General features: G+C 40.6%; 1 protein-coding gene across 6 annotated transcripts in view; it reads right to left on the bottom strand.

The window, feature by feature from the left end:
* Window positions 1-14234: 14234 nt before the first annotated feature.
* The window catches only part of LOC130862634 (zinc finger protein 420-like), a 29134-nt gene continuing 18634 nt past the window's right edge, over window positions 14235-24734 (bottom strand). For all 6 annotated transcript variants that reach the window (XM_057752354.1, XM_057752348.1, XM_057752359.1 and 3 more), the window contains 3 exons: window positions 21215-21293; window positions 20425-20551; window positions 14235-19092 (listed from right to left, as the gene is read on the bottom strand). In XM_057752354.1, coding sequence (XP_057608337.1) covers window positions 16844-19092; window positions 20425-20551; window positions 21215-21293 — 2455 coding nt within the window. In that variant the 3' untranslated portion in view covers window positions 14235-16843. The remainder of the gene's footprint in view (window positions 19093-20424; window positions 20552-21214; window positions 21294-24734) is intronic.

Raw genomic sequence — 24734 nt, 5'->3', positions numbered from 1 at the left:
TAGGTAATATTGTATTCTTCTCGAGTCTTTGATGGAGTTGAATAATAGATAGATAGTTATAGTTATAGTTTTCCTTAGTTATGATAAAGATAAAATAGATGTAAATATTGTAATTTTTACTTGATAACTGTTTTGTTATATGTAATTTTGCTATGTTAAAGTTAAAGCCTTCCTTTTTTTTTTTGTTTAAACAGAAAAAAGGGAAATGATGGAGGAAGGTCATTTGTCAATAAACAAACTGCCTTGGCCCATTTGATAGGCTACCCCTTAGGTGGGTGGAGTAGACAGAATAGAATGCTGGGAGGAAGAGGAAGTGAGCTCAGATGCAGGGCAGCTCCTCTGAGAGACAGACGCCATGCTCTCCTCTCCAGAGCAGACACGATGAAGCTCTGACCCAGGATGGACGTAGGCTAGAATCTTCCCGGTAAGCGCACCTTAGGGTGCTACATACATGAACAGAAATGGGCCAAGCAGTGTTTAAAAGAATAGAGTTTGTGTGTCGTTATTTTGGGGCATAAGCTAGCCAGGCAACCATGAGCCGGGCTGTGGGAAGAGGCCCGCAGCTCCCTACTACACATTCCTTGTGTGGTAAATTGGGATTATAACATGCAGGATTCAAATCAGGGCATAGCCATTGGTAACTCTGCCGACTTCCCCAGCGTGCATAGCAGTTTTTGACACTATGAATACTAATCACGAGAGAGTCAAAGATATTTTTTAGATCCTGAGAGACCTTTCTCATGAGTATTTCGACCTTTAAATTAGAGAAATAAATTTTTTATCTAAGGGGTGCCCTTTCTTTTCTACTATCCTCTATTGTTGCCTTTAAATTTTTCTGTGTGTTTGAACTGTACACCCACTGATGCAATGTGTTGAGTGTGGAGGACACCCTTCTCTGTCTCAATCCCAGCGAAATGACTCCAGCTGTTCTTTTGTATTGTTAGGTGTGGAATTGTGTCCCATTGTCTTTATTATGTGAATGTGTATTCCTTTTGTTGTCACATTCTTGCAAACGTGATATTTAGCCATAGGCTTTTTGTATCTATTGATACCATCCTGTTTCTCCTCTTACTGTCTCTCCATATTTGGTGTCTTACATTGATCAGTTCATAGGGGTTGAAACTGACTTGCATTCTTTGCATTAAATCAGCTTGCATTCTCTTTCCATGTAATTTAGGGACAATCTCTGTGTTTATGTCCACCCTGGGAACTTGTCTGTGATTTTCCTTTGCTTATATTTGCTTGGGTCACCTGCTTTGGGTGTTGAGGGAAAGCTGGCTTTCTATGATGACTTTCTATGATTCCTTTTCTTTGTGTTTAACACAATATTCTCCTTGTGGCATTACCATCGGGTTTGTCTAAAAGAAAGGAGAATTTTGTTCTGAGTCTGTCCAGTCCTCAGACACTGTTAGAGGAAACTCTTGCTGTTTCAGTCTCAGCACTGCTTAATGCCCTTTCTAGTTTTATAACATAGAGTGCTGAATTGTTCACTCGTTTCTAGGATCTTGTCCTATTCTTCAGCTCAAATTTCTTTGCATGTGACCATCCACAGTACTCCATAAGGTAACACTGATGCCATTGGCATACACTGCAATATCCTCTTTTCAATTGCAGTACTATTCAATTCCAGTATTCGGTGATTCACTCCTTTAGTTTGGATTAGGTGGGAAAAAATGTCTTATCCGTACTTTTGTCAGTGCTAGTGTGAGAGTAAATGTGAACCTGGATATGTGATTTCAAATAGCCAAGATGAAAAAATAAATGTCAAGTCAGTGACAGGTAATAGTTTTTATTGTTTGTGAATTTCATCCTTGTATATATCATGTGTTTAATAAATCAAATTCACACCCATCCCTCAGCTCTTATTACCCACTCCCAATATGCTTCTTCACATCTCCATATTCACAAATTTGTTTTAAAGTACTGTGTTCATGCAAGCTACCTATATGTGCCTGATCAACATCGCTGAAGAAAACTGTCTCTTCCAAGGCTGAGAGTTGCCTGTATCTCAGGTAGTGTTGTGATGATCCCTTTCAACCCTGCTGGGGTTTGAGTTAGGTTACAGGATTTTCCATGTAGTTACAGCTGTCATGAAATCAGTTGTGCAATGACATTCATGTGACAGATATGGAAACGTGATCAGCTGTGTTGTAATTTCAGCACAACCAGAATGCCATGGCAACATAAACACACAATTCATATCACAGCAGCAGGGATCTGGAGAAATTCAGATGGGTAGTGGTGGGAACCACAGCCGGCAACCTTGAAGCTTTCCAGGTCAGAGAAGCTTCGGTGCTAGGAAATAGGTGGGAACATAACCTATTCCCTATGTTTGGTTTACTCTCTTCTGCTGCTTATAACAACATGGAGTCTGTCTGAGCGGTGGTGGCACACGCCTTTAATCCGAGAACTCGGCAGGCAGAGGCAGTAGGATCTCTGCGAGTTTGAAGCCACCCTGGTATACTGAGTTAGTCCCAGGACAAGTTCCAAAGCTACACAGAGAAATCCTGTCTCCAAAAAAAAGCAAGCAAACAAACAAACGAACAACAACAACAACAAAAGTACCCGGAGTCTGATATTCTGCTATAGATATCTTAATCCTGTTGGTAAATTTTAGATCGTGTGAACTTATCCTGATGTTTGCATTTACGTTATAATTGCCAGGATGTTTACAGAACCATGATCTAGTAGAGAACTTGCATTATATGTTTTCTTTGTTACATGGTACTCTTTGTTATTGTGGCAATTCCAAAGCTCCTTGAATTGAAAATCATCCATTCTTTCTAACTCCTGCTTTTACAGTTGCCTACTAAAGAGTGGCCTTTCCCCATGACACCCAGGCTTTCCCAGAGAGCTCTTTAGATATCATTCACATAAGGAGCCACTGCAGTTTTCACTAAATCAGGAAGTATGTTCTAGTAAGCTAAAAGACCATTGTTGTAAAGACTATCATTTACTGAGCAAACTGTTTTCTTCCCCTCATTTTCCAACTGAATTATGCAGGTTATGATGTAAGTACAGTATTCTGAAATGTGGTTTTGTATATATAGTGCTTAGTATTACACCCTAGAGTATGGAAGAGCACAGTGTGTGTGTATGCTGTCAGACGGTATCAGGACACACTGCTTTGACAGTCACAATATTTATTCACTGTAGGTTAGGATAAAATGAGAGAGCATCTGTTAAATAATTCTTATCACTCAAGTGTATGAGAAAAGTTGACACCATCTGTCTTTTGTCTCCTTGTTTGAAGAAAAGCACTCTTCCCATAACACATGACCAAACTGGCCTGGTGATGTTTGGTTTTGGCTTTATTTTGTTGAGTCTGGCTCAGATTTCACCATGTGCACCGACCTGGTCCCACCAGGTCCCAACCTGTCTGCCTCTGCCTTCTGAGTGCTGGAATTAAAGTGTGCAGGAACTGAGTTAGCCCCAAGACTCACTTCTTTTGTTTTTAATTTCATGATTTGTTGGTAGGCAGGGCTGTGACTGTCGACTGCTCTCAGGAGGAGGGCAGTGCTTGAGCCTCCTCAGCTGCCTTTGTTCAGAGATTGGATGTTCTAGGACTGCAGCGGTCTGTTTCCTGTGCGTGAGAACAGTCTCCTTCCATCTCCATTGCTCCTCCTCAGGATGCCAGGGAAAACTACCCTGCAAGTATCGAGGTTTGTGTGAATGAGTCTCACATCCAACAGAGGAAAGTGAAATTCTCACAAGAGGAAAGTGTAATGGTTAGAGCTCTGTGGGGAAAGTTTTCCCCAGTGGAGGTGTCACAGTTCTGAAGGGAAAGGCGCAAGTACTGCACCTCTGTGGTGGAAGGTTTCTCAGTCCAAACATTCCGTCTCTGAGAGAAAAGGCTTTCTAATTGAAGCTGATACAGGTCTGCTCCCACTGGGAGGGTTTCCCCAGTGCAGGTGTTTCAGTTATGAAGGAAAGGTATTCCTGTAATTTGGAGTCAAGGAATAGCACAACATTAACACTATACAACAAACCTCACAGAAGAGGGTTTTTTTTTGTTTTTATTTATTCATTTTTTTTTTTGAGAGGAAAAAAGTCAAGAGTCTGTCTGCCTCTCCTCTGGCAAGAAGCATCTGAGAATTGAGCAGAAGACAGTATTTATCTAATGTTTCTTTGGCCCACGTGCAGCTTTTCAGGGTGGCATTTGGTGTGTTTTCAAGTTCAGAGGTTTGGCCTTCTACTTTGTATGGCAGAGCTTGGCTGCCTGTATCTGAAGGGGCTTTATCTGCCTATTAGGGCAGTTAGAGTGACATTGGTATGGACTCTGGTGGTTGGAGGTCCTCAGTAGTAGTGTCTGGCCAAAAGCATGCTTCGAGGAGCTCACATTTCTTGTTTTTTTTTTTTTTTTTTTTTTTTTTTTCCTTACTATTGATTATTGATAGTCAGGGTTGGAAAGGTTTGTAACATTATCATTAGACTGCTTCCTGCTTCATAGAGGGATCACACTCTTTGGGGTAGTCTTGACCTTGACCAGGGTATAAGCCTCTGACTCCAAACCTACGGGTTGATAATCCTGTAATATTATTAAAAGTCTGTTTAGAAATCTTTTGGTTCTTTTGGTGAAGAAATCTAGAGAAGTTTCTAAAGTAGTGTATGACAAGTAGTATTTAAAAAAGGAGGAAAGAGGATAAGAGTGGTAATATCCAGCTCCATTTTGGGCTTTGAGTTGTTCCCTGGCCAGAGGCTTCAAGCTGTCTTATGTTTTTAGAGACCCATCTGGACTTGTATGTTATCTTTTTCTTTACCTGACTGATTGACATGGAAGCAACTTTGCTTCCTGAGAAAGACAAAGATGACCTTGCTACACTGTTGGTAAATCTAACTGTAGCCAACTTTACAGAACTGTGGTGACCAGTGAGTCTGTTTGGCCTCGGAGGGTAAGGATGTCCTGAGGCACTTAATGGAGTTCCAGGATGAATTTAGATGAAAACTAACGGTAAATAGTGAAGTAGCTAGTTCTGCCACTCCAGTTGCGATGCTCTCGGGGTTTTCTGCAGAGATCTCCTGTTGCAGTTCCTCCGCAGTCTAGATTGTGAGGGTGAGAATAGTTTTCAAGTCTCCCTTGCTTCCCTTCAGGGTCCTGGACAGACGTCTGCATGAGAGTGAGCTGTGTGTGAATGAGTCTCACGTCTCACAGAGCAAAGTGAGATCCTCAGAGAAAGACATTTGGCTTGATATTTTTCTCTTTCCTTCATATTTATCCTTTTGGCATTTATTAGCATCTCTTATTTTTGTTTCCAGGTGCTTTCTGAAGAACCACTTTCTCATATGCAGTCTCTTATTGTTCAGTCAGCCCTGCTCACCTGCGAAGTAGAACAAAGAGCCCTGGATAGAGACGAGAGAGCAGACAGTAGGGTCCAGGTATGTTATAGGGATTGAGGAAGGGATGAAAGGACGGGGAAGGGCTCAAGGGAGAGTAGAACCAGGACATTGGTTTTGCCACATTTTCTGTTATTAGAAATGATTCTAGAGAATTCCACTGAGAATAATCTCAAGATTGTCCCATTGTAAACATTTGAAGACTGTATTAGATTTTTTTTTTCCGTTTTGTTGTTGTTGTTTTGAGACAGGGTTTCTCTGTGTAGCTTTTTGGGCCTGTCCTGGAACTTGCTCTGTGAACCAGTCTGGCCTCAAACTCAGAGAGATCTGCCTGTCTCTGCTTCCCAAGTGCTGGGATTAAAGGTGTGTGCCACCACCACCTGGCTGTGTATAAGTATTAATACTCAGAGGCAAATACATTTTTCTTTGACTATACATGGGAGTGATGTTGTCCCTCTTCTATTCACAATGCTAGTTATGTTTTATACCACTATTAAGTGGTTTCATTATTACAGTTTTAAAAAGGTATTTAGTTATACAGTTTTTGGAGCATCTCATTGTTACTTCAGGTTTTGCATCTTTTAGGATTGAATTCGCAGTTTTCTAAAATAATGCCAGCAGGATTTTGATAAGATTTGCTTAATACCTCTGGTATTAAACTCCACCTACATTGTCTTCCCTTTGATATCCACTCGTCTGCTTTTGACACTCCATGGTTTGCATTGCTAAAATTTTTATATATTTTGAAATGACCTCTGGGTTTAATCCCTCTCATAATTTTTAAAGTCTGTGGTTTCACACAATTTTATAAATCTTAGGAAGAATTTCTCCATATATAAACAAAATGTCCGTAAGAGCTTCCTACAAATTACTTAGAATGTTTGCAGACTATAAGCATTCTTTTTTCATGTTTGAATGAGAACATACTATCAATGAGTCAATATTTTTATGTATTTTTTAGTTCTTTTCTTCTGTCTACTATTGATGTCATCATTTAGCTTTTTTTTTTTTTAATTTCAAGTAAAGGCAGATAGAAAAGAGGGATCCCAGGCCAGCGCAAATACTGGCCAACCCTCCCCCAAGAACAAGGATAGAAGGTGGTTCTACACCCTTTTCCCACCAAAATGGGCCCCCTCCTCACTCTCCTGCAACATCCAAGGGGCAGGGCCCCATCTTCCCTGGTGTGGGGTGGTTAGTAACCAGGCTGCTGTGACCCAGCCCCTTTCACCCTAGAGTCTCTTGGGGAGAATGCAGGCAGAACAGGAGGAAAAACTTTTGGCGCTGGTAGCAGCAACAATGGTGGATGTATAAAAATGAACACTGCCTAGGGTGGGACTGGAGGAGGCAAGTTAACACCTCATCTGCCTTAGGTGAATTCCAGAAAATAGGACCTCACCCTGGAGATGGGTGGTGACCCCTATCTGTCACTGTATTGGGTCCCAGATGAGAACAGGTGGGGGGGGGGGGCATCATGTCCTACTTCCTGTAGTCCAAGGGGCTTTAACCAACCTAGTTGCAGGGTCAGGAGGGTAAGTTGGGACAGAAGTGACTGAGAAACTCACCTGGTGACAGTTCGGTGGGGGGCTGGTCATATTGGGATCTAAGTATACCTGCACCGACCACACCTGCTGTGGCCAGGTCAGCCAATGGGGCTTGTCTGAATTAAGATGGGGATGTGACCCTTTAAGGCCAGGGAATGTTCCCAGGACCCTATACAAAGAAGCCAGGAACAGCAGAGCAGAAGCGACCTGAAAACCAAGAGCCCAGAAACCAGTGTCTCTAAGGGAGTGCGCACCAGGACAGGATGCGGGCTAAATGGGAAGTTAGGGCAGGTGTGCTGGAAAAGAGGACCCAGGGACTGAGCCAAATCCTATTCCCGTGGTTGCCACAGAGCCTGCTGCTGGTGTGGCAGTGTGCAGTGGGGGTGGGGAGGGGCCTGGAAGCGGGGCGTTTATTTTATATTTCTGGTTTTCAAGATAGGATTTCCCAGTCGCTATGGAGCCAATCCTGGAACTCACGCTGTAGACCAGGCTGCCCTTGAACTCACAGAGATCCACCGCCTCTCCCTCCTGAGTGCTGGGATTAAAGGTGTGTGCCACCACCACCCGGCCCACTTTTTATTCTCACTTGCTTTACAAAAATTATCTTTTAATGTCTCTCAACCTTATATCTTATACAGTTTACACCTCTTTAGTGAATTTCTGAATCTGGTAACAAGGAAAACTGTAACTATAATTATAAAATCTTCTTATTTCATCAGATACCCAAAAAGGAAACAATATTACCAAGTAAGCAGAAAGAGCAAGCAAGGGACTTCTAAAAATCACGAGAAATGACAGAAAGAGTTGACTGCCTGGACAGTCAAACAAGGTTCCTCCACAATGTTGAAGCATTCATCTTTGGCCTATAGGTCTAGCATATCTGAGAAATTTTTCTGTGAAGGATATTCTGAAGGACTGTCATAACTTGTCTTGAAAATATTCAGCAGTCCTTTCTTTTCTTTTGTTTTCTGCTTGTTCAATTTGGACAGCATACTGTCAGCAGTCAAGGCAAGGACACTTTCTGCTGGGAGCCGATTGAGTGGCCGCCGTTACAAGATGGCGCTTGGCCCCGGCCTCGCTTGCTGGACAGCTCCATATTAGGCAATGCAGTGGAACCGTGCCTCTCGTATGTGCAGTGACGATGATGTGCTTAGGGCCAATCCCGTGGCCAGGAGCATCGGCAGGCGCGCATCGGCCAATCCAGGCACAACTCGTTCCCTTACCCCCTATATAAGCAGCTGCCGTTTGGCGCTCGGGGCCCCTCGCTTCCGCTCTCCCTTCAACCAAGAGGCTCCAATAAAGCGTGATTTGGGAAGAATCCTCGTCTGGTGGTCGTCCTTTCCTGCTGGTCAGGGAGTTCGCCGCAACTTTCTTTTTTTTTTTTTTTTTTTTTTTTGGTTTTTTCGAGACAGGGTTTCTCTGTGGTTTTGGAGCCTGTCCAGAACTAGCTCTTGTAGACCAGGCTGGTCTCGAACTCACAGAGATCCGCCTGCCTCTGCCTCCCAAGTGCTGGGATTAAAGGCATGCACCACCACTGCCTGGCAAGGACACTTTCTTACCACAAAGAAAGTAAACTCCATATGGAGTTTCACCAATGCCCATCATCTTCTCTGAAGTACATTGGTGCTGCCAGGAGCAGACATGTCTCTTTGTCATAAAAACAAAAAGGACCTATGTTATTAAAACATCTTCAATGCCATATTCTGTAGATCTTTGAAGTGTTTGAAGATGACCTGTCTATCCAAAATATATTTGTTTTACCTTGGAAACATACCTAATATGACTACAATTTGATTGTAATGACTAAGTACTAACTTGCCTTTCTTTATATCCCATAAGTCCTTGTGCAGTTTCAAAGAACTTAGATGTCTCCTGTATTCTTGGTTTGCTAAACAAAATTTATTTCTCCCGTGGGCTAGTTTATCCCCTTCCTATAGATCTTGACAGTTAGCCCAAGGATCTGGCATCTCCCATATCTTGGGATCTCCAAGACATTCCAAGAGTCACCTTCACAACTTCACAAAAATGACCTGTCTTCACCTTCATGCAGGAATCACTTCCGCCCCATTAAAAGTTCCAACTCCCATCTGAATCTGGAATTCCCATACTCCCCCATCCTTTATTCCTTAAAAACTCTACCACAGCTGAGCTCAATGCTCTCCTTGATCCAGCCTCTGTGTTGCTGTGTCAGAAGGGACTGGGAGCCCAAGCTCAAGTGTGCAATAAAGGCTTTCTTTTGCATATGAACTCAGATTCCTAGTGGTCTCTGGGGAGTCTCATGACCCAGGCATAACATTACAGGACATGTCCAGTATCCCCAAGATGCACCAGGACCCTGATCAGTGGAGCCTTCAACCAGCTGGTGATTATCTGTCTGTCTTGCTTGGCCTCACTTTGTCTCTGTTTTGCATTGTACTCTATACTTTGCCTAGGCCTGTTTCTATGTTGCCTACAAAAGGTCTAGGCAGATGCGCTTGAAAGACCAGTTTGGGGAACTGGGAGACATTCCAGGATTCTTCTGTATTGGATTGAGCCCTCTGATTTCTCCGAATAGACAGGCAGGCCACTCCCACCAATCGCCCACAAGCCATTGTCTCGGTTTCAGTTTTTCATCCAGTTGATCAGGAGGAATCATTCTTTCTCCGGTGGCCAGGAGGAATCTGCAATATTTTTTTACTTCTATTTTTTTATAGTCATCAAACATAATTTATTTTTATTGAAAATGTATTTTTTTATTGAAAAAAAATTTCCCTCCTCCTCGCCTCCCATTTCCCTCCCCCTCCCCCCACTTCTCTCCCCCTCCCCCCACTCCTCTCTCCACTCCCCGTCCCCCCTCTCTTCTCCCCCTCCCTCTACAGTCCAAAGAGCAGTCATGGTTCCCTGCCCCGTGGGAAGTCCAAAGTCCTTCCCCCTCCATCCAGGTCTAGGAAGGTGAGCATCCAAAGTGGCTAGGCTCCCACACAGCCAGTACATGCAGTAGGATCAAAACCCAGTGCCATTGTCCTTGGCTTCTCATCAGCCCTCATTGTCCGCCATGTTCAGAGAGTCGGGTTTTATTCCATGCTTTTTCATTCCCAGTCCAGCTGGCCTTGGTGAGCTCCCAATAGATCAGCCCCACCGTCACAGTGGATGGGCACACCCCTTGTGGTCCTGCCTTCCTTGCTCATGTTCTCCCTCCTTCTGTTCCTCATTTGGACCTTGGGAGTTCAGTCCAGTGCTCCAATGTGGGTCTCTGTCTCTATCTCCATCCCTAGCCAGATGAAGGTTCTATGGTGATATGCAAGATATTCATCAGTATGGTTATAAGATAGGGCCATTTCAGGTTCCCTCTCCTCAGCTGCCCAAGGAACTAGCTGGGGACATCTCCCTGGACACCTGGGAGCCCCTCTAGAGTCAAGTCCCGTGCCAACCCTAAGATGGCTCCCTTAATTAAGATACATACTTTTAAACTGACTGTTTTGTGTCCAACACTTGGCACTGCCATTATGCCACAGAAGCCAAGTACTCCCACTCCCTTGACTAATTCTTGACCATTTTCAGTTTTACTGGTTGTCTGTAGAGAATCAGTCTGTCCACGTTTGTTAGTTTGTAGTTTTGTTTAGCGGCTTAATTGTTACTCTGTGTTTCATAGTACAAAAAAAAGACTTTTATAAAAACTGACAAGCTGGCTCTGCTATGCAGGTGCTGTTCCCACGGCTCCTTTAAACTGAATACAATGTGGTTACAGAATGAAGTACTTGGGACTTCCCAGTTTTCTCCAATGCCCCTGAGAATTGAAGCAAACAAGTAGCAAGGCACTGGTCCTTAAAATTATAGGTGGGGGCCAGCCAGGTGGTAGTGGTGACGCCTTTAATCCCAGCACTAGGAAGGCAGAGAGGGGCAGATCTCTCTGAGTTTGAGGTCAGCCTGGTGTACAGAGCTAGTTTCAGGACTGGCTCCATAGTAACTGAGAAACCCTGTCTCAAGGGAAAAAAATAGACCTGGAGGAAGTTCAGAAATGTTGTCTGTCTGTTTCAATGTATAAATGTATGAATGGAGCCACTGTATGTTTATATCTGACTGGTCTTAAATGTATGAGTTTACCATGTTATATATGTCTTGGTTACAGTTCAGCTGTTACTGTAGCAACAGGACAATGGAGCTCAAAATTTATCTTCTAGACATTTTGTCCATTGAAACTAATGTAATAGGTATTCAAATGTCAACTCGGTATAGATAAGAATAAAGTTGTTTTATACTGTTCTGTTTTTATCAAAAAGCAAGCTTCATATGAAAAACAGGTTTCAGATGGAACTTTTCATTAGAGGAACATACCTTTCAATGGCGGTTCTCAATAATAACTATTCCTGTCTCTGGTAAAATACACTTTGTAATGATGTTGAGAAAAAAGAAAATAATCATATTGGTCCATATATAAAACAGAACCATAAAATTGGCTTGGTCTAGCTATGTTGAGAGACATGTAACATAGGTTTTCCAGGTTATGTTTCTCTGTATGTTCCCTTAATAGTCAAACATAAAAACTTGACAGGACAACTGGTCTTGGACATCAATCTTATACACTCTGTACAACTTGAAAACTTGACTAAAAGTACAATGTTGTTTAAATTTCCTTTAATTGCCTTTTAAACATAGACTTAAAGATATTTTTCATCAAGCTAACCCAAAGTCATAGCTTTTGCTGTGTCTCCTGGGTGTAGACCTGATCCAGCTGTTTTACAGAAACTTGACTTCTTTCTTTATAAATATGAACTTCAGTATAATTAAAATGGCAATACATCTAAAACATCTTTTTGGCAAACTAAAAAATCATGTAAGCTTCAAAGAGTCAAAAAGATCATAAGGCTTAAAGCAATATGTCACAGGTCAAATGGACTTCAGATAAATAAAAGTTCCAAATATAAGGTTCCTCCTAAATTTTAACTTTTGTCCTTTGTCTGTGTATGTCTTGGCAGATTTAACAAACACCATCCAGGGAGCACCTGTGGATTGCAAACTCTTAAGCTCTGGACTTGCTGAAAGCTGTTATGAACCAATTCAGCTGATGTGATTGCTCCCTGTTTCTTCACCTGAAATAGCTAATCAGATGCTCCTGATAAATGTCCCATTACTCAGCCTTTGACTAGCCTTTCAGCCTTCCTGGACCCTGACAACTGACACCTCAAATTCAGTTAGCAGCAGTACATGGTCCAGTAAAAGAAAAACCCTGCCCATGCAAAATAAAACTCATTAAGCTGCTCATCTGGATGATGGGCCTGCATCTGGGTTGACCCCATACATTCACGATAATGTCCTAAATGCAGGAAAGGGGTAATGTGTGATTGTCTAGCTCTTCCTGCAGAAGACCCATTAATTAGAGGTGAAGGGGGGGATGAAGAGGTCTAACTTAACATGAGCGCAGCCATGACATGCTGCAGACTAACAATACTGAGACTACGCCTCATCCTTACAATAACCAGGAAAAACCACAAACTGTACCCTGTGAGATACCAATCAGAATGGGGACAAACAAGTACTAGATGCTCTACAGTATTAAAAATAGATAACCTAACTTGTTTATAGGTTACCAATTTCCTTGCTGCATCACCAGTACCAAACCCTGTTTGACAAGACTTCTGCTACCTCTCTCCTGCCCCAATCAGGAGTTGAACCACCGTCTGGTCTGTATCTGGAATTCACCTACCCCCTCCCAAATCCTTTACTCCTTAAGAAGCCTACCATAGCTGAGCTCAATGCTGTCCCTGATCCAACTGCTGTGTCAGAACGGACAGAGAGCCCAAACTCTAGTTTGCAATAAAAGCTCTTTGCTTTTGCATACAAACTTGAACTGGTGTTATCTGGAGGACTTGTAATGCAAGCATAGCAAGAGCAATAGAATAATATATGTATTCAGTAAAGCAAAGCCAGCACCAAACATCAAGCCAATTTGGCCTTGGGATGAGTACTTTTTATGGATCAACAATATAAGAGACAGTGAATTTCATGTAGTTTAGTGATTAGCATTTTTAACAAAATGAATTCTAATTTTGTCTTAATCTATAGTGCATTTTATAAATGTAAATATAGTGTGGCCCGATTTTCTCTCAAAGGAAACATAATGTGCTTTTCCAGAGTCTCAAATGTAATATTAAGAACTTAGTATTTGAAGACACATTTCTTGAATGCACTATTTACATTCTAGAGCATACATCTCAGAGGGAAAGTTAATGTGGAGTAAAGAGTTGCTCAGTAAATGCTAATGTTATCAGCCAATATTGTAAGACTCAATAAGTATATTATACTTTCATTTATATATTTGATTGAATCAGAAAGTATGATTTACTTTTTTGCGTTGTGATTTGATCAAATGCCCTGGTTCCACATAGAACTAATTTCCAAATAACTTTCCATTTATGCCTAATCTCTAAGATGCTCCAACAGGCAAGTGGTACAACAGTGGAGGTAGAAAGCATGGGTTAGTATAAAACCAAGGTCTTTGTAATTCCCACAACATAACCACAGTTTCATACGAGATAATGCAAATCCTTTTCCAGATTATTCTACTGTAAACATATTGGTATCTGTAAGATAAATTAAAAGGATACTGATAAAGTCCAGTTCATAAAATCTAAAGTTTACTGACAGGAATAAAGTTATCCACAACCGAACTTTTACAGCCTGTATCCCCTGCTTATCAGCAGAGAAAGAAACGGATCACACTTTGGTCCAGTACAATATGCCTGTTTTCAGCCTTGCTTTCTCTTCTGCTGTTCTTCCATTACCCACCACAGCACAGGAGAATCATGACTTCTCCAGCTAGTCCAACAGTGTCCTAGAGCTGAAAGGGTTCGCCTTTCCAAACAAGCTCTTGTCTGAGTCGTTTTTTTCTAAAAATGTAGCTTCTGAAACTCCATCTAGGAATGTGCCTTAGGTTCCTATGGTCTGGCTTTTACCATGCTTCTCCACAAATGCTGAAGAATGTACCAATACCACAGAGCGCCTGCTGCATTAGCCATCATCCTGCTGATATAGTGATTGCCCCTGCCCCACTGATTTGCATATGTCCCACTCTATTCATATTCTCTTCTACATAACACCAGCTGACCCACTTTATACAGCCTTACCATGTTTGCTGCCACCATAAGAACTCTTCATGAATGGTTACAGAATAACAAAAATAGTGTAATGTGTACTTTACTGTGAGAAGTCTCTTCACTGTGCACAAGTTAAAATTTTTATCAAGATACTAATTAGAAACCCATGGTGTATTCGGTCAATGATCTCAAGGTCATCAAGATGAGGGAGCACTTGAAATTAGATTCTAGGTTTCTGGATGAACTTACACATGAAAATAAAGCTGAAGTTCTTAGTGAAGCAATTTATTGAGTTCCAGTTCATTATGAATAGACTGGGATGCGAACATTAGTATTTTATGAAAAGTTTATGAGGACCAGAAATTCAATTTCTTAAGGCCTGTAGAATTGAGTGTTAAAATTACAGAAATACACACACATACAAAAGACTATAGTATTTATCCACAGGTAGAATTGTTCTGAGGGGCACCAGAGTTTGGTCGAATCATGGGAAAGTAGCATGAGTCTATTCAAGTAAATAACCCAGTTTGGATGGTATCTGCCACTGACATGTTTTCAACTGTTTTTTTTTTTTTTTCATTTTCCTTCTTGCAGACTTCACTCTTACTCCTCAATGAATGCAAAGAAAAGATCCCTCTGACTCTCCCCAAGAATACATTCCGTTCCTGTGAAGGCCTTCTTACCACAATTAAGTACTAACATGGAAATAATTCCAGGATGATCAAGCACAATCTTCCTTACTTTAGTTAACTCTAATTCCTTCTCTCTAATACAGTGCTACCAAATTTCTTAATGCTGTGACCCCTTAAGACAATTCAAAGTAATTGAATGTGGGCATACTAACATGTGGGTAGACTTGCCAGGAGACAGATGGAAGTGGTGTCTCAGTTCCTAAAACAATCAGAATTTCAGGTTTTCATTTATCTTGGGAAGCTCCAATGAAAGGATCATAATCTGAAAGAGGGCAAAACCCAGAATAGCTCTATTATCAGTTTCCCACTTACAAGTTTCAAGGACAAATTAATAAATGGGTTCACTACATGTTTTATGAGACACTTCCTGGGGAGATACAATGATGGAGGAAGGTCATTTGTCAATAAACAAACTGCCTTGGCCCATTTGATAGGCCATCCCTTAGGTGGGTGGAGTAGACAGAATAGAATGATGGGAGGAAGAGGAAGTGAGCTCAGATGCAGGGCAGCTCCTCTGAGAGACAGACGCCATGCTCTCCTCTCCAGAGCAGATGCGATGAAGCTCCGACCCAGGATGGACGTAGGCTAGAATCTTCCCGCTAAGCGCACCTTGGGGTGCTACACACATGAATAGAACATGGGCCAAGCAGTGTTTAAAAGAATACAATTTGTGTGTTTTTATTTCGGGGCATAAGCTAGCTAGGCAGCCATGAGCCGGGCTGTGGGAAGAGGCCCACAGCTCCTACTACAATACAACATATAGGTCCAACTACTCACCCCAATTGGAAACTGAAAACAGAACCAAATTCAACTTGCTAAATCAATGAGCTTTATTGGGAGTTGCAGGAATATGGGGAGAGTTGCTTATCAGAGCACAGGTGACAAAAAGGTAGTTGCGATCCTCAAACTCAAAATGAGCATGTGATATAGCTTATGAATATTGGACACCTGAGGGGGCTGGAGAAATGGCTCAGAGGTTAAGAGCACTGACTGCTCTTCCAGAGGTCCTGAGTTCAATTCCCAGCAACCACATGGTGGCTCCCAACCATCTGTACTGAAATCTGGTGCCCTCCTCTGGTGTGCGGGAATACATCGAGGCAGAATGTTGTATACATAATAAATACATCTTTAAAAAAAAATTGGACACCTGAAATATACTGCACACCTACAGGGATACATACAGATTAAGAAGCATCCTATCTTGATGGTCCAGTTTGACCAATCTTGAGTTGCATGATTTATGTCTAAGTTTTTTTTTAAATATTTATTTATGTATGTATTTATTATGTATACAATATTCTTTCTGTGTGTATGCCTGAAGGCCAGAAGAGGGCACCAGACCTCATTACAGATGGTTGTGAGCCACCATGTGGTTGCTGGGAATTGAACTCAGGACCTTTGGAAGAGCAGGCAATGCTCTTAACCACTGAGCCATCTCTCCAGCTCCTATGTCTAAGTTTTGACATTTCAGTTAAACATACTGAATCCTGTCAGTTTCAGGGATATCTTGATATAAACTGAGAATGCTTATTTATTTCCTGGCAATCCAGACCTGGATAATCACACAGAAACTATTAATTACAACACTGTTTAGTCAATAGCTTAGGCATATTCCTAGCTAGCTCTTACATCTTAACCCACTTCTATTAATCTGTGTACCACCAAGAAGTTGTGGCCTAGCAGTAGGTTCTGGTATCTTTCTCTGTTGGCAGATACATGGTGTCTCCATGCTTCCTCTTGGCATTCACTTTAGTTTTCCTGCCTAGCTCTATTCTGCCTGCCATAGGGCAAAACAGCTTCTTTATTAACCAATGGTAATAAAACATATTCACAGCATAGAAAAGGCAATCCCACATCATCTTGAAGCTATTCTGAGCAGCTTATCTCCTGCCTTAATCAGCTTTCCTTCAGAATGGATCATCTCAGTTTCTAGGAAATTGCTACACAAGACCAAAGACAGGGCTTCAGACTTCTCCATTTTGTCTTATGAATTACTTCAGGTTGAAGAAGTAAAAATTGGAGAAAGCAGAAGCCACATTATTTCAAATGTCTTTACTCCCCACTATGAATTTTTAGATGTTTCCTTACATGTGAAAGGCAGGTAAAGACTTTTTCTCATACAGTGCGTTTGAAAGGTTTCTCTCAGGTATGAATTCTTTCATATGTTCTAAGGTTGGATAAAAGATGTGTCACTGATTACTTATTATTTGGACTTTTTCTCTTTTGTATGGTTTCTCTCATGTATTCTAAGATATGAGGTACTCGTAAAGGACTTGTCACATTCACTACATTGGTGAGGTTTCTCTCCTGTATGAATTCTCTGATGAGTTCTAAGAGATGAACCATAGGTAAAGGATTTGTCACATTCATAGCACTTGTAGGGTTTCTCACCTGTATGAACTTTCTGATGTCTTCTAAGACATAAGTCAGTGTTAAAGGATTTCCCACACTCACTACATTTGTAAGGATTCTCCCACATACGAATTTTCTGGTGAGTTTTAAGATGGCATTTCTGGGAAAAGAGTTTGTTACATTCACTACATTTATAAGGTTTCTCAACTGTAAGGGTTCTCTGATGTCTTCTAAGATATGAGATACTCATAAATGATAGGTCACATTCACTACATTTGTAAGGTCTCTCTCCTGAATGCTTTCTCTGATGTATTGTAAAAAATTCACGACGGGTAAACGATATGTTACATTCATAACATTTGTAGAGTGTCTCACCAGTATGAAATCTCTGATGTTTCCTAAATTCTGAGCCATAAGTAAAGGATTTCTCACATTCACTACATTTGTAAGGTTTCTCTCCTGTATGAATTCTCTGATGAGTTTTAAGACTGCCTTTCTGTGTAAAAGATTTGTCACATTCACTACAATGGTAAGGTTTCTCTCCTGTATGTGTCCTCTGATGTATTCTATGGGCAGCCTTATTGAAAAATGATTTGTCACATTCACTACATTTATAAGGTCTCTCGCCTGTATGTAATTTCTGATGACTTATTAGACTGTATCTCAGGGCAAATGATTTGTCACATTGACTACATTTGTAAAGTTCCTCTCCTGTGTGTATTCTCTGATGCATTCTAAAATACGATATACTCACAAATGATTTGCCACATTCACTACATTTGTGTGGTTTCTCTCCTGTATGAATTTTCTGATGAGCTTTAAGCCTGCTTTTCTCCCTAAAGGATCTGTCACATTCACCACATTGGTAAGGTTTCTCTTCGGAATGTATTTCCCGATGTCTTCTAAGAAAGGACCTACTGGTAAAGCATTTGTCGCATTCACTACATTTGTAAGGTCTCTCCCCTGTATGAGTTCTCTGGTGAGTTATTAGAGAGTCTTTCTGGATAAATGCTTTGTCACATTGACTACATTTGTAAAGTTTCTCTCCTGTGTGTATTCTTTGATGTATTCTAAGATACGACACACTCAGAAATGATTTGCCACATTCACTACATTTGTGTGGTTTTTCTCCTGTATGAATTTTCTCATGAGTTCGAAGACCACTTTTCTGCGTAAAGAATTTCTGACATTCACCACATTGGTAAGGTTTCTCTCCTGTATGTACTCTTTGGTGAACTACTATGCTGCCTTTAAACATAAAGGATTTGTCACATTGACTACATTTGTAAGGTTTCTCTCCTGTATGAATTCTCTGATGAATTCTAAGACTGTTTTTCTCTATGAAAGTTTTGTCACATTCTCCACATTGGTAAGGTTTCTTCCCTTCTTTATGTACCCTCTGATGTATTCTAAAATATGACGTACTCATAAATGATTTGCCACATTCACTACATTTGTGTGGTTTCTTTCCTATATGAATTCTTTGATGAGTTTTAAGAGATTTGTAGGGTTTTTCACTACACTTGAAATTGTAATGTACTTTGAGTTGGAACAACTGCTGAAAGGATTTATTACATTCCATACATTTATAGAGTTTCTCTCCTGTAGGAGCTCTCTGATGCCTACTGATGTTTGAGTCCAACTTAGAGCATTTTTCAGAGTTCTTGTTTTGGTCTCCTTTTTTTGCTCTATTGGTTTGTTTCAGCATAATTTTATGTTTAGAGTCAAAAGATTTATCATATGCTATCTTTTTGTGTTCTTTCTTTCCTATGTTGACTCTTTGGTTTTGGCTAATGTTGTAATACAAATTAAAACAGTTCTCATAATCCTCATTTTTGCAAGGATCTTCTCGAGTGTTTCCACGTTTGTGTCTCTTCATATTTACTGTTTCAACAGAGGTATCGCCATAGTTACCAGATCTGTACTTGCTGTTTTCTGCAGTATCACTTGTGTTATGAAGTCTACATTGGAAGGATTCAATCAGTCTGACAAGCTTATTACAAATATATAACTTCTCTTGGATATTCTCAGGATTGTGCAGGATATCCTTTGTGCCTCGATCCAAGACGTTCTCATATTTACCATGTCTGCGATGGGTCTCTGGAAAATTAGTGCAGTTAGGGATTATAGGGATTAATGGTAGAGTAAGAAATTGAATAACACATTTTCTCAAGTTTCCTAAGAGGGGTAAATTAGTAATTCTCAGGGACAGAGTTCTTACCAGAGTCCTTTTGTGTTTCACAATCATTAAATGGATGCTCACAAGTGCCTCAATCTAACTATATCAAAGCACAAAGACAAAAATTACCTTCTTGTTCTTAGCTAAACACTGTATCTTAGAGAAGGAAGAACAAATAGGCGATGGAGCAGTAAAGAACTTTGAGAAAGAGGCTCTCTGAAGGATCATATGCAGAGTGTTGCTATCTAAGTAGTGTGGCACAAGTCTTTAATTCCAGGATTGTGAAGGCAAAAGCAGGTAGATCTATGTGAGTTCAAAGACAGCATATTATACAAAGCGATTTCCAGGACAGCCAGGCCTGTTTTACAGAGAAACCCTTTCTGGAAAAAACAAAAGAGGATGTTTCTCAACTTCCTTCTTTCTGTTTTGGACACAAATTCACACTGTGCAGTGAAGAACTCATTGTGTAACCCAGGGTAGCCCGGACCTTGCCACATATTCTTGCTTGAGCCTCAAAAGTGCGAATAGTAAAGCCATTCTGTGCTAGTGCCAAACATAGTGACGACATGTCAAAAATTAAATAAACAAGAATATTCCTATAACATTTCTTCAATTTAAAGTTTCTGAGTCTAAAAAATCAGAGATAGGAAGAGTTTAATACAAAAAAACCCACATGGCAGTTCCTATCTAGCTGTATCTCTGGTTCCAGGGGATCTGGTATCTTTGCAGACATACACATATGTGCAAAACACAAATGCACATAAAAAATTATTTTTTAGAAAAAGTGCACTGTAATATATTTTCTTAGTCTTACTACTTAATTTCTTTTTTTTTTTTTTTTTGGTTTTTCAAGACAGGGTTTCTCTGTGGTTTTGGAGCCTGTCCTGGAACTAGCTCTTGTAGACCAGGCTGGTCTCGAACTCACAGAGATCCGCCTGCCTCTGTCTCCCGAGTGCTGGGATTAAAGGCGTGCGCCACCACCACCCAGCTTTCTTTTAACTTTGAAGTTTTCATTAAAAACTAGATAGGAGGACTGGGAAGATCAGAGAGAATGTGACAACGTTTACCTCTTACAGAGAACACAAGAAAAATTAAAAGGAGATATCATGAAAAAGGTTTGTTGCTAACTAAAATTTCCCTTATTTCTGGGATTCTCTATACAGTTCAGAGAGTGTGTGTGTGTGGTGTGTGGTGTGTGTGTGTACAAAAATACAAATGATGAATCAGGAAATCTAGAAAAAGAGCATTCTTACCTACAAAGGTCAGATTTTTATAATTTTCCAACATCACATCCATGTACAATGCTCGTTGATCACAGTCTAGACATTCCCATTCCTCCTGTGACAGGTCCACAGCTATATCCCTGAATGTTAAAGGATCCTGTAATGGAAAATCACTAATGTACCATATGAAGATGGACAAAATGCTTTCTGAGGTAAAAGAGAACTAAAAAATAAGAGACACTTTTGTGGAACAGATGAGGCATAAACAAGAGTTTTCTAGAATTTCTGCAGAAATGTGTCAGGACATAAGCATTGCTGCTCTTTCATAAACAATGGATAGGACTTACTACACTAACATTTATGAGGTCTCCCTTCTTCATGAATTTTGTTATGTTTTCTAAGACCTGAGCAGCAGACAAAGTACAGTAACTACATTTGCGATATTGGTGTCCAGTTTGGATTCTAGAACGACTAAGTCCTTCGGAATTTGGCTCAGTTTCCAAGCACCTTCAGCACCTTCATGGAATTACAAAACAGATTTTAAGCCTAGATCTATGAGATACAATGTTCTTTTTGGAACTTTACAAGCAGGAGACATATATAGCTACCCCTGCCACACGCACATTCAGGCAAATATACTGATATACATACACAAAACAAATTAAATTTAACAAAAGGTGGACAGGGAACTTAAGAAGAAAAAATGTAAATAATGGAAAATAAACACTTTCAATACCATGGCCAGAGGCAGAGAATTAATATCTTGAAAGGTTTTAACAATAAAAACAATTTTTTAAAAAATTGTAGACATTACACTGACCTGGGGAGCATTTACCAGAGAAGAATTCATTCTTCTTATTGTTCTTAGCATTTCTGTCTCAGGAACAAAGACTCGAATCCTTGTTGAAATTTCACACAAAAAGGTCAAGTTAGACTTAACGCAATTTTGTTGTGGACAATGCCAAAACACATAAAAAGATGCAGAAAAGCTACATGATATCAAAAATCTTCTCAAAATTCCAACAGACTAGAGAGCATGGGAGGATATAAAGTGGGGGGGAAAATGACTGTGAACCTAATCATTGCACTCAAAAACATGGGCTCTTAAAATTCGTGAAGAAGAAAGGGCATATGAAGGTTATAAGATAATAAAAGGTCATCCATTCAAGCAGCACTGCATATAATAATTGGAGGTTAAGTATATATAGAAAAATCAGAGAGAAATTATCCATGAAATAAGGATTTCACATAAGGAATAGAAGAAAGCTAGGGAGTCAGACTATATCTAACAGGCAAAAAACAAAACCAAAAACTACCATTTTAACTAGAGAGAAGTAAATTAGCATAATATTAAATAAAAATCATGAATTAAAAACCCCCATGACATGTAAATCCTAGTAGGAATGGAAATGTCATGAGATTTTGTGATTAAACTTCTGAAGAAAACAGGAAGAAATGGAACACAACTTAACACAGTAAAAGGCACATGTGTTAGACTGAGGCCAATAGTATAGCACAAGGAAAAAATGAACAGCATTAGCAGGAAAACAATAAAGAGAGAAAGATGTATGTGTTCTCCAGCATTACTGAATCCAGAGGCGTAAGAATGAGACAGAGAATTTGAACAAAGAAAAAGAATTAAGATTAAAAACACAGTATAGGCACCAAATTCCTTTTGAATGATGTGATCACACAAAAAAACTTGATACAGAAACTACGTCAATTATTAAATTTGCTAGGTGCTTCATGTATTATTGAAAAGTATAAAACTAACACAAGGAGCTTGTTGTGGGAGCTCCTTCTGCTCCTTCAGCCAATAGTTGCTGAGATTCCAGCCCATTAGGGTGTGGTCTCTCTCTTTAAAAAAGCTGCCACTGCCCTCCTCTCGCTCTCTGGCTTCCAGCTCCTCGGCTCCCTTCCTGATTGTGCAGAGGGCTGTGGTCTGTGATGGTGATCTGTAATTTTCCCCCTTAAATAAATAACCCCCATTCTATTAATCATAATTCCAAACTGTGGCATTGTTTGTGAGTTACGCCTTCAGGAGCTGGAGAGACGGCTCAGAGGTTAAGAGACTTCCAGAGTTCCTGAGTTCAATTCCCAGCAATCACATGATGGCTCACAACTATGTGTAATGAGATCTGGTGCCCTCTTCTGGTCTATAGGCATACAAGCAGGCAGAACACTGTATACATACTAAATAAATAAATCATTTTTAAAAACTAACAGAAAATCACTAATTTATTTAATGATAAGAACAAAAATTTAAGACATCATGTTGCTTCAAAAAGCAATGACGGCCGGGCGGTGGTGGCGCACGCCTTTAATCCCAGCACTCGGGAGGCAGAGGCAGGTGGATCTCTGGAGTTCGAGGCCAGCCTGGTCTACAAGAGCTAGTTCCAGGACAGGCACCAAAGCTACAGAGAAACCCTGTCTCGAAAAACAAAAACAAAAACAAAAAAAAAAAGCAATGATGAATTCACTCATAGGAAGAAATTTATAAGGCACTCAGGAAAAAGAAATAGTACAATATAGTACACAAAGAAATGGACTTCCATGAACACTAACTGATGAATGAAATGTGTTGACTCAGTAAGGATTTCTACTGCAGCTATGAAATACTATGACCAAAAACCAAGTTGGGGAAGAGAGAGTTAATTTGCCTCAGACTTGCTTATTACTGTTCATCTTTGAAGGAAGCCAGGAAAAGAACTCAGGAAACTGGAGGCAGGGGCTAGGGCAGAAGCCATATAAAAGTACTGCTTACTGACCTGCTCCCCATAGTTTGCTCAGCCTACTTTCTCTATAGAATCAAGTAAAATCAGCAGACCACCCCCAATGGGCTGGGCCCTCCCCCTTCAATCAATAAAAAATTGTAGCCAGATTTATGGAGGCATTTTTCTCTAATGAGGTGCCCTTCTCTCTGATAACTTGTGACAAGTTGAAAGAAAATTTTCCTACACATGGTTATATTACTAATAGCAACTTAGCAGAATTGATGCAAATACTCATATTTTCCACAAAAGTAATTATGGAAAACAGTCACATGGTGTAGGCCCATATTTCTTTATGGCATGGCAGCCAGGCTCTGGAGCCATAGGCCCACCTGAGGTGGTCACATACACCTACAGACAATAACAATAGCCAGGATGTGTTATTCCTTTTTTTTGCTATAAATGTAGATCTCTGGGGAGAGGTGTTTGTTGAAGCTGATGACCTAATGGCAGGTGCGGTCCCTAGCCACATGTTCCCTGGAAAGGGACTATTAATGAAGTATCCACCTCGGTTGAGGAGGGGGATTAAGAGATGTTTGATAATAAACACGGGTAGATCTTCAGGAAAAGGAGAGAACCCTGAGATCCTCTTCCGTGATGACCGTGTAAGCTGTGTCTGATGATTCCTTGTGGCTCCATACCAGTCCAGTTAGGGAAAATAGTTATCTATATTGGGGCCCACGGGCTCTAACATAATGGCACTGGCAACATGGGGCTAACGACTGAACCCCGAGATGAATGCCAGAGGAAGAACAAGAAGTACGAAAAAGAACATGGTGCTGACCACCGAACTCCATGAAAAGCCAGAGAAGGGACAAAACGAGAGAGACCGTGAATGCTGATCGCTGAACCCCCCGAGGGAAACCGAACAAAGGACGGAGGAGAACGTGAGGCTGATCCGCACACCCCAAAAAGCAAGGAAGAAGTGACCAGACGTGAGGAACCCACAAGAAAAAGAAAAAGAAAAAAAAAATCGGTGGATGCGTAGGTAAAGTGCGCTTAAATAACAAAACAGGATAGTAATATCGGGAATAAAACTTGTAAATATAGAAATATGGGACAAGGAGAAAGCAATCAAATGGCTATGCAGCTGATTGAAGATATTTTAAAAGACAGAATACAACAGCATCAGATACAGGAATTTTTAGAATTCATAGAGGAGATATGCCCTCGGTTTTCACAGCGTAGGACTTCAGCATAGCTGTACGGAAAGAAGTAGAAATGAGAATCCAACAACATTATTGTAATTATGGACCAGAAAGCATCCCTGAAGATACGCCTTATTTTTGGATGCTGATACAGGAGAGGTTGGACTTAGGTCCTGACCAAGAGGAGATAGTTCCATCCACTCTACATGAGGAGTTGCTAGATACGCTTTCAGAACAGAGAGATTACAACAGGCCAGAGACTAATGATTCAGGCCTTGAAAGGGAGTTTTCATCCCTCTCACTAGCAAACAGCAGCGCTGAGAGACAGAGACACGAGGACAGGGTTCAGAGATAAATAAAGGCTTGAAAAGGATGGTAACCTCGCTATCGCAGAGATAAAAACTATGCAGATACAGGATTC

The sequence above is a fragment of the Chionomys nivalis genome, chromosome 2, assembly GCF_950005125.1.
Source record: "Chionomys nivalis chromosome 2, mChiNiv1.1, whole genome shotgun sequence".
Lineage (NCBI taxonomy): Eukaryota > Metazoa > Chordata > Mammalia > Rodentia > Cricetidae > Chionomys > Chionomys nivalis.
Note: the sequence above shows the minus strand (reverse complement) of the source record. Positions and strands in the feature narration are given on the sequence as shown.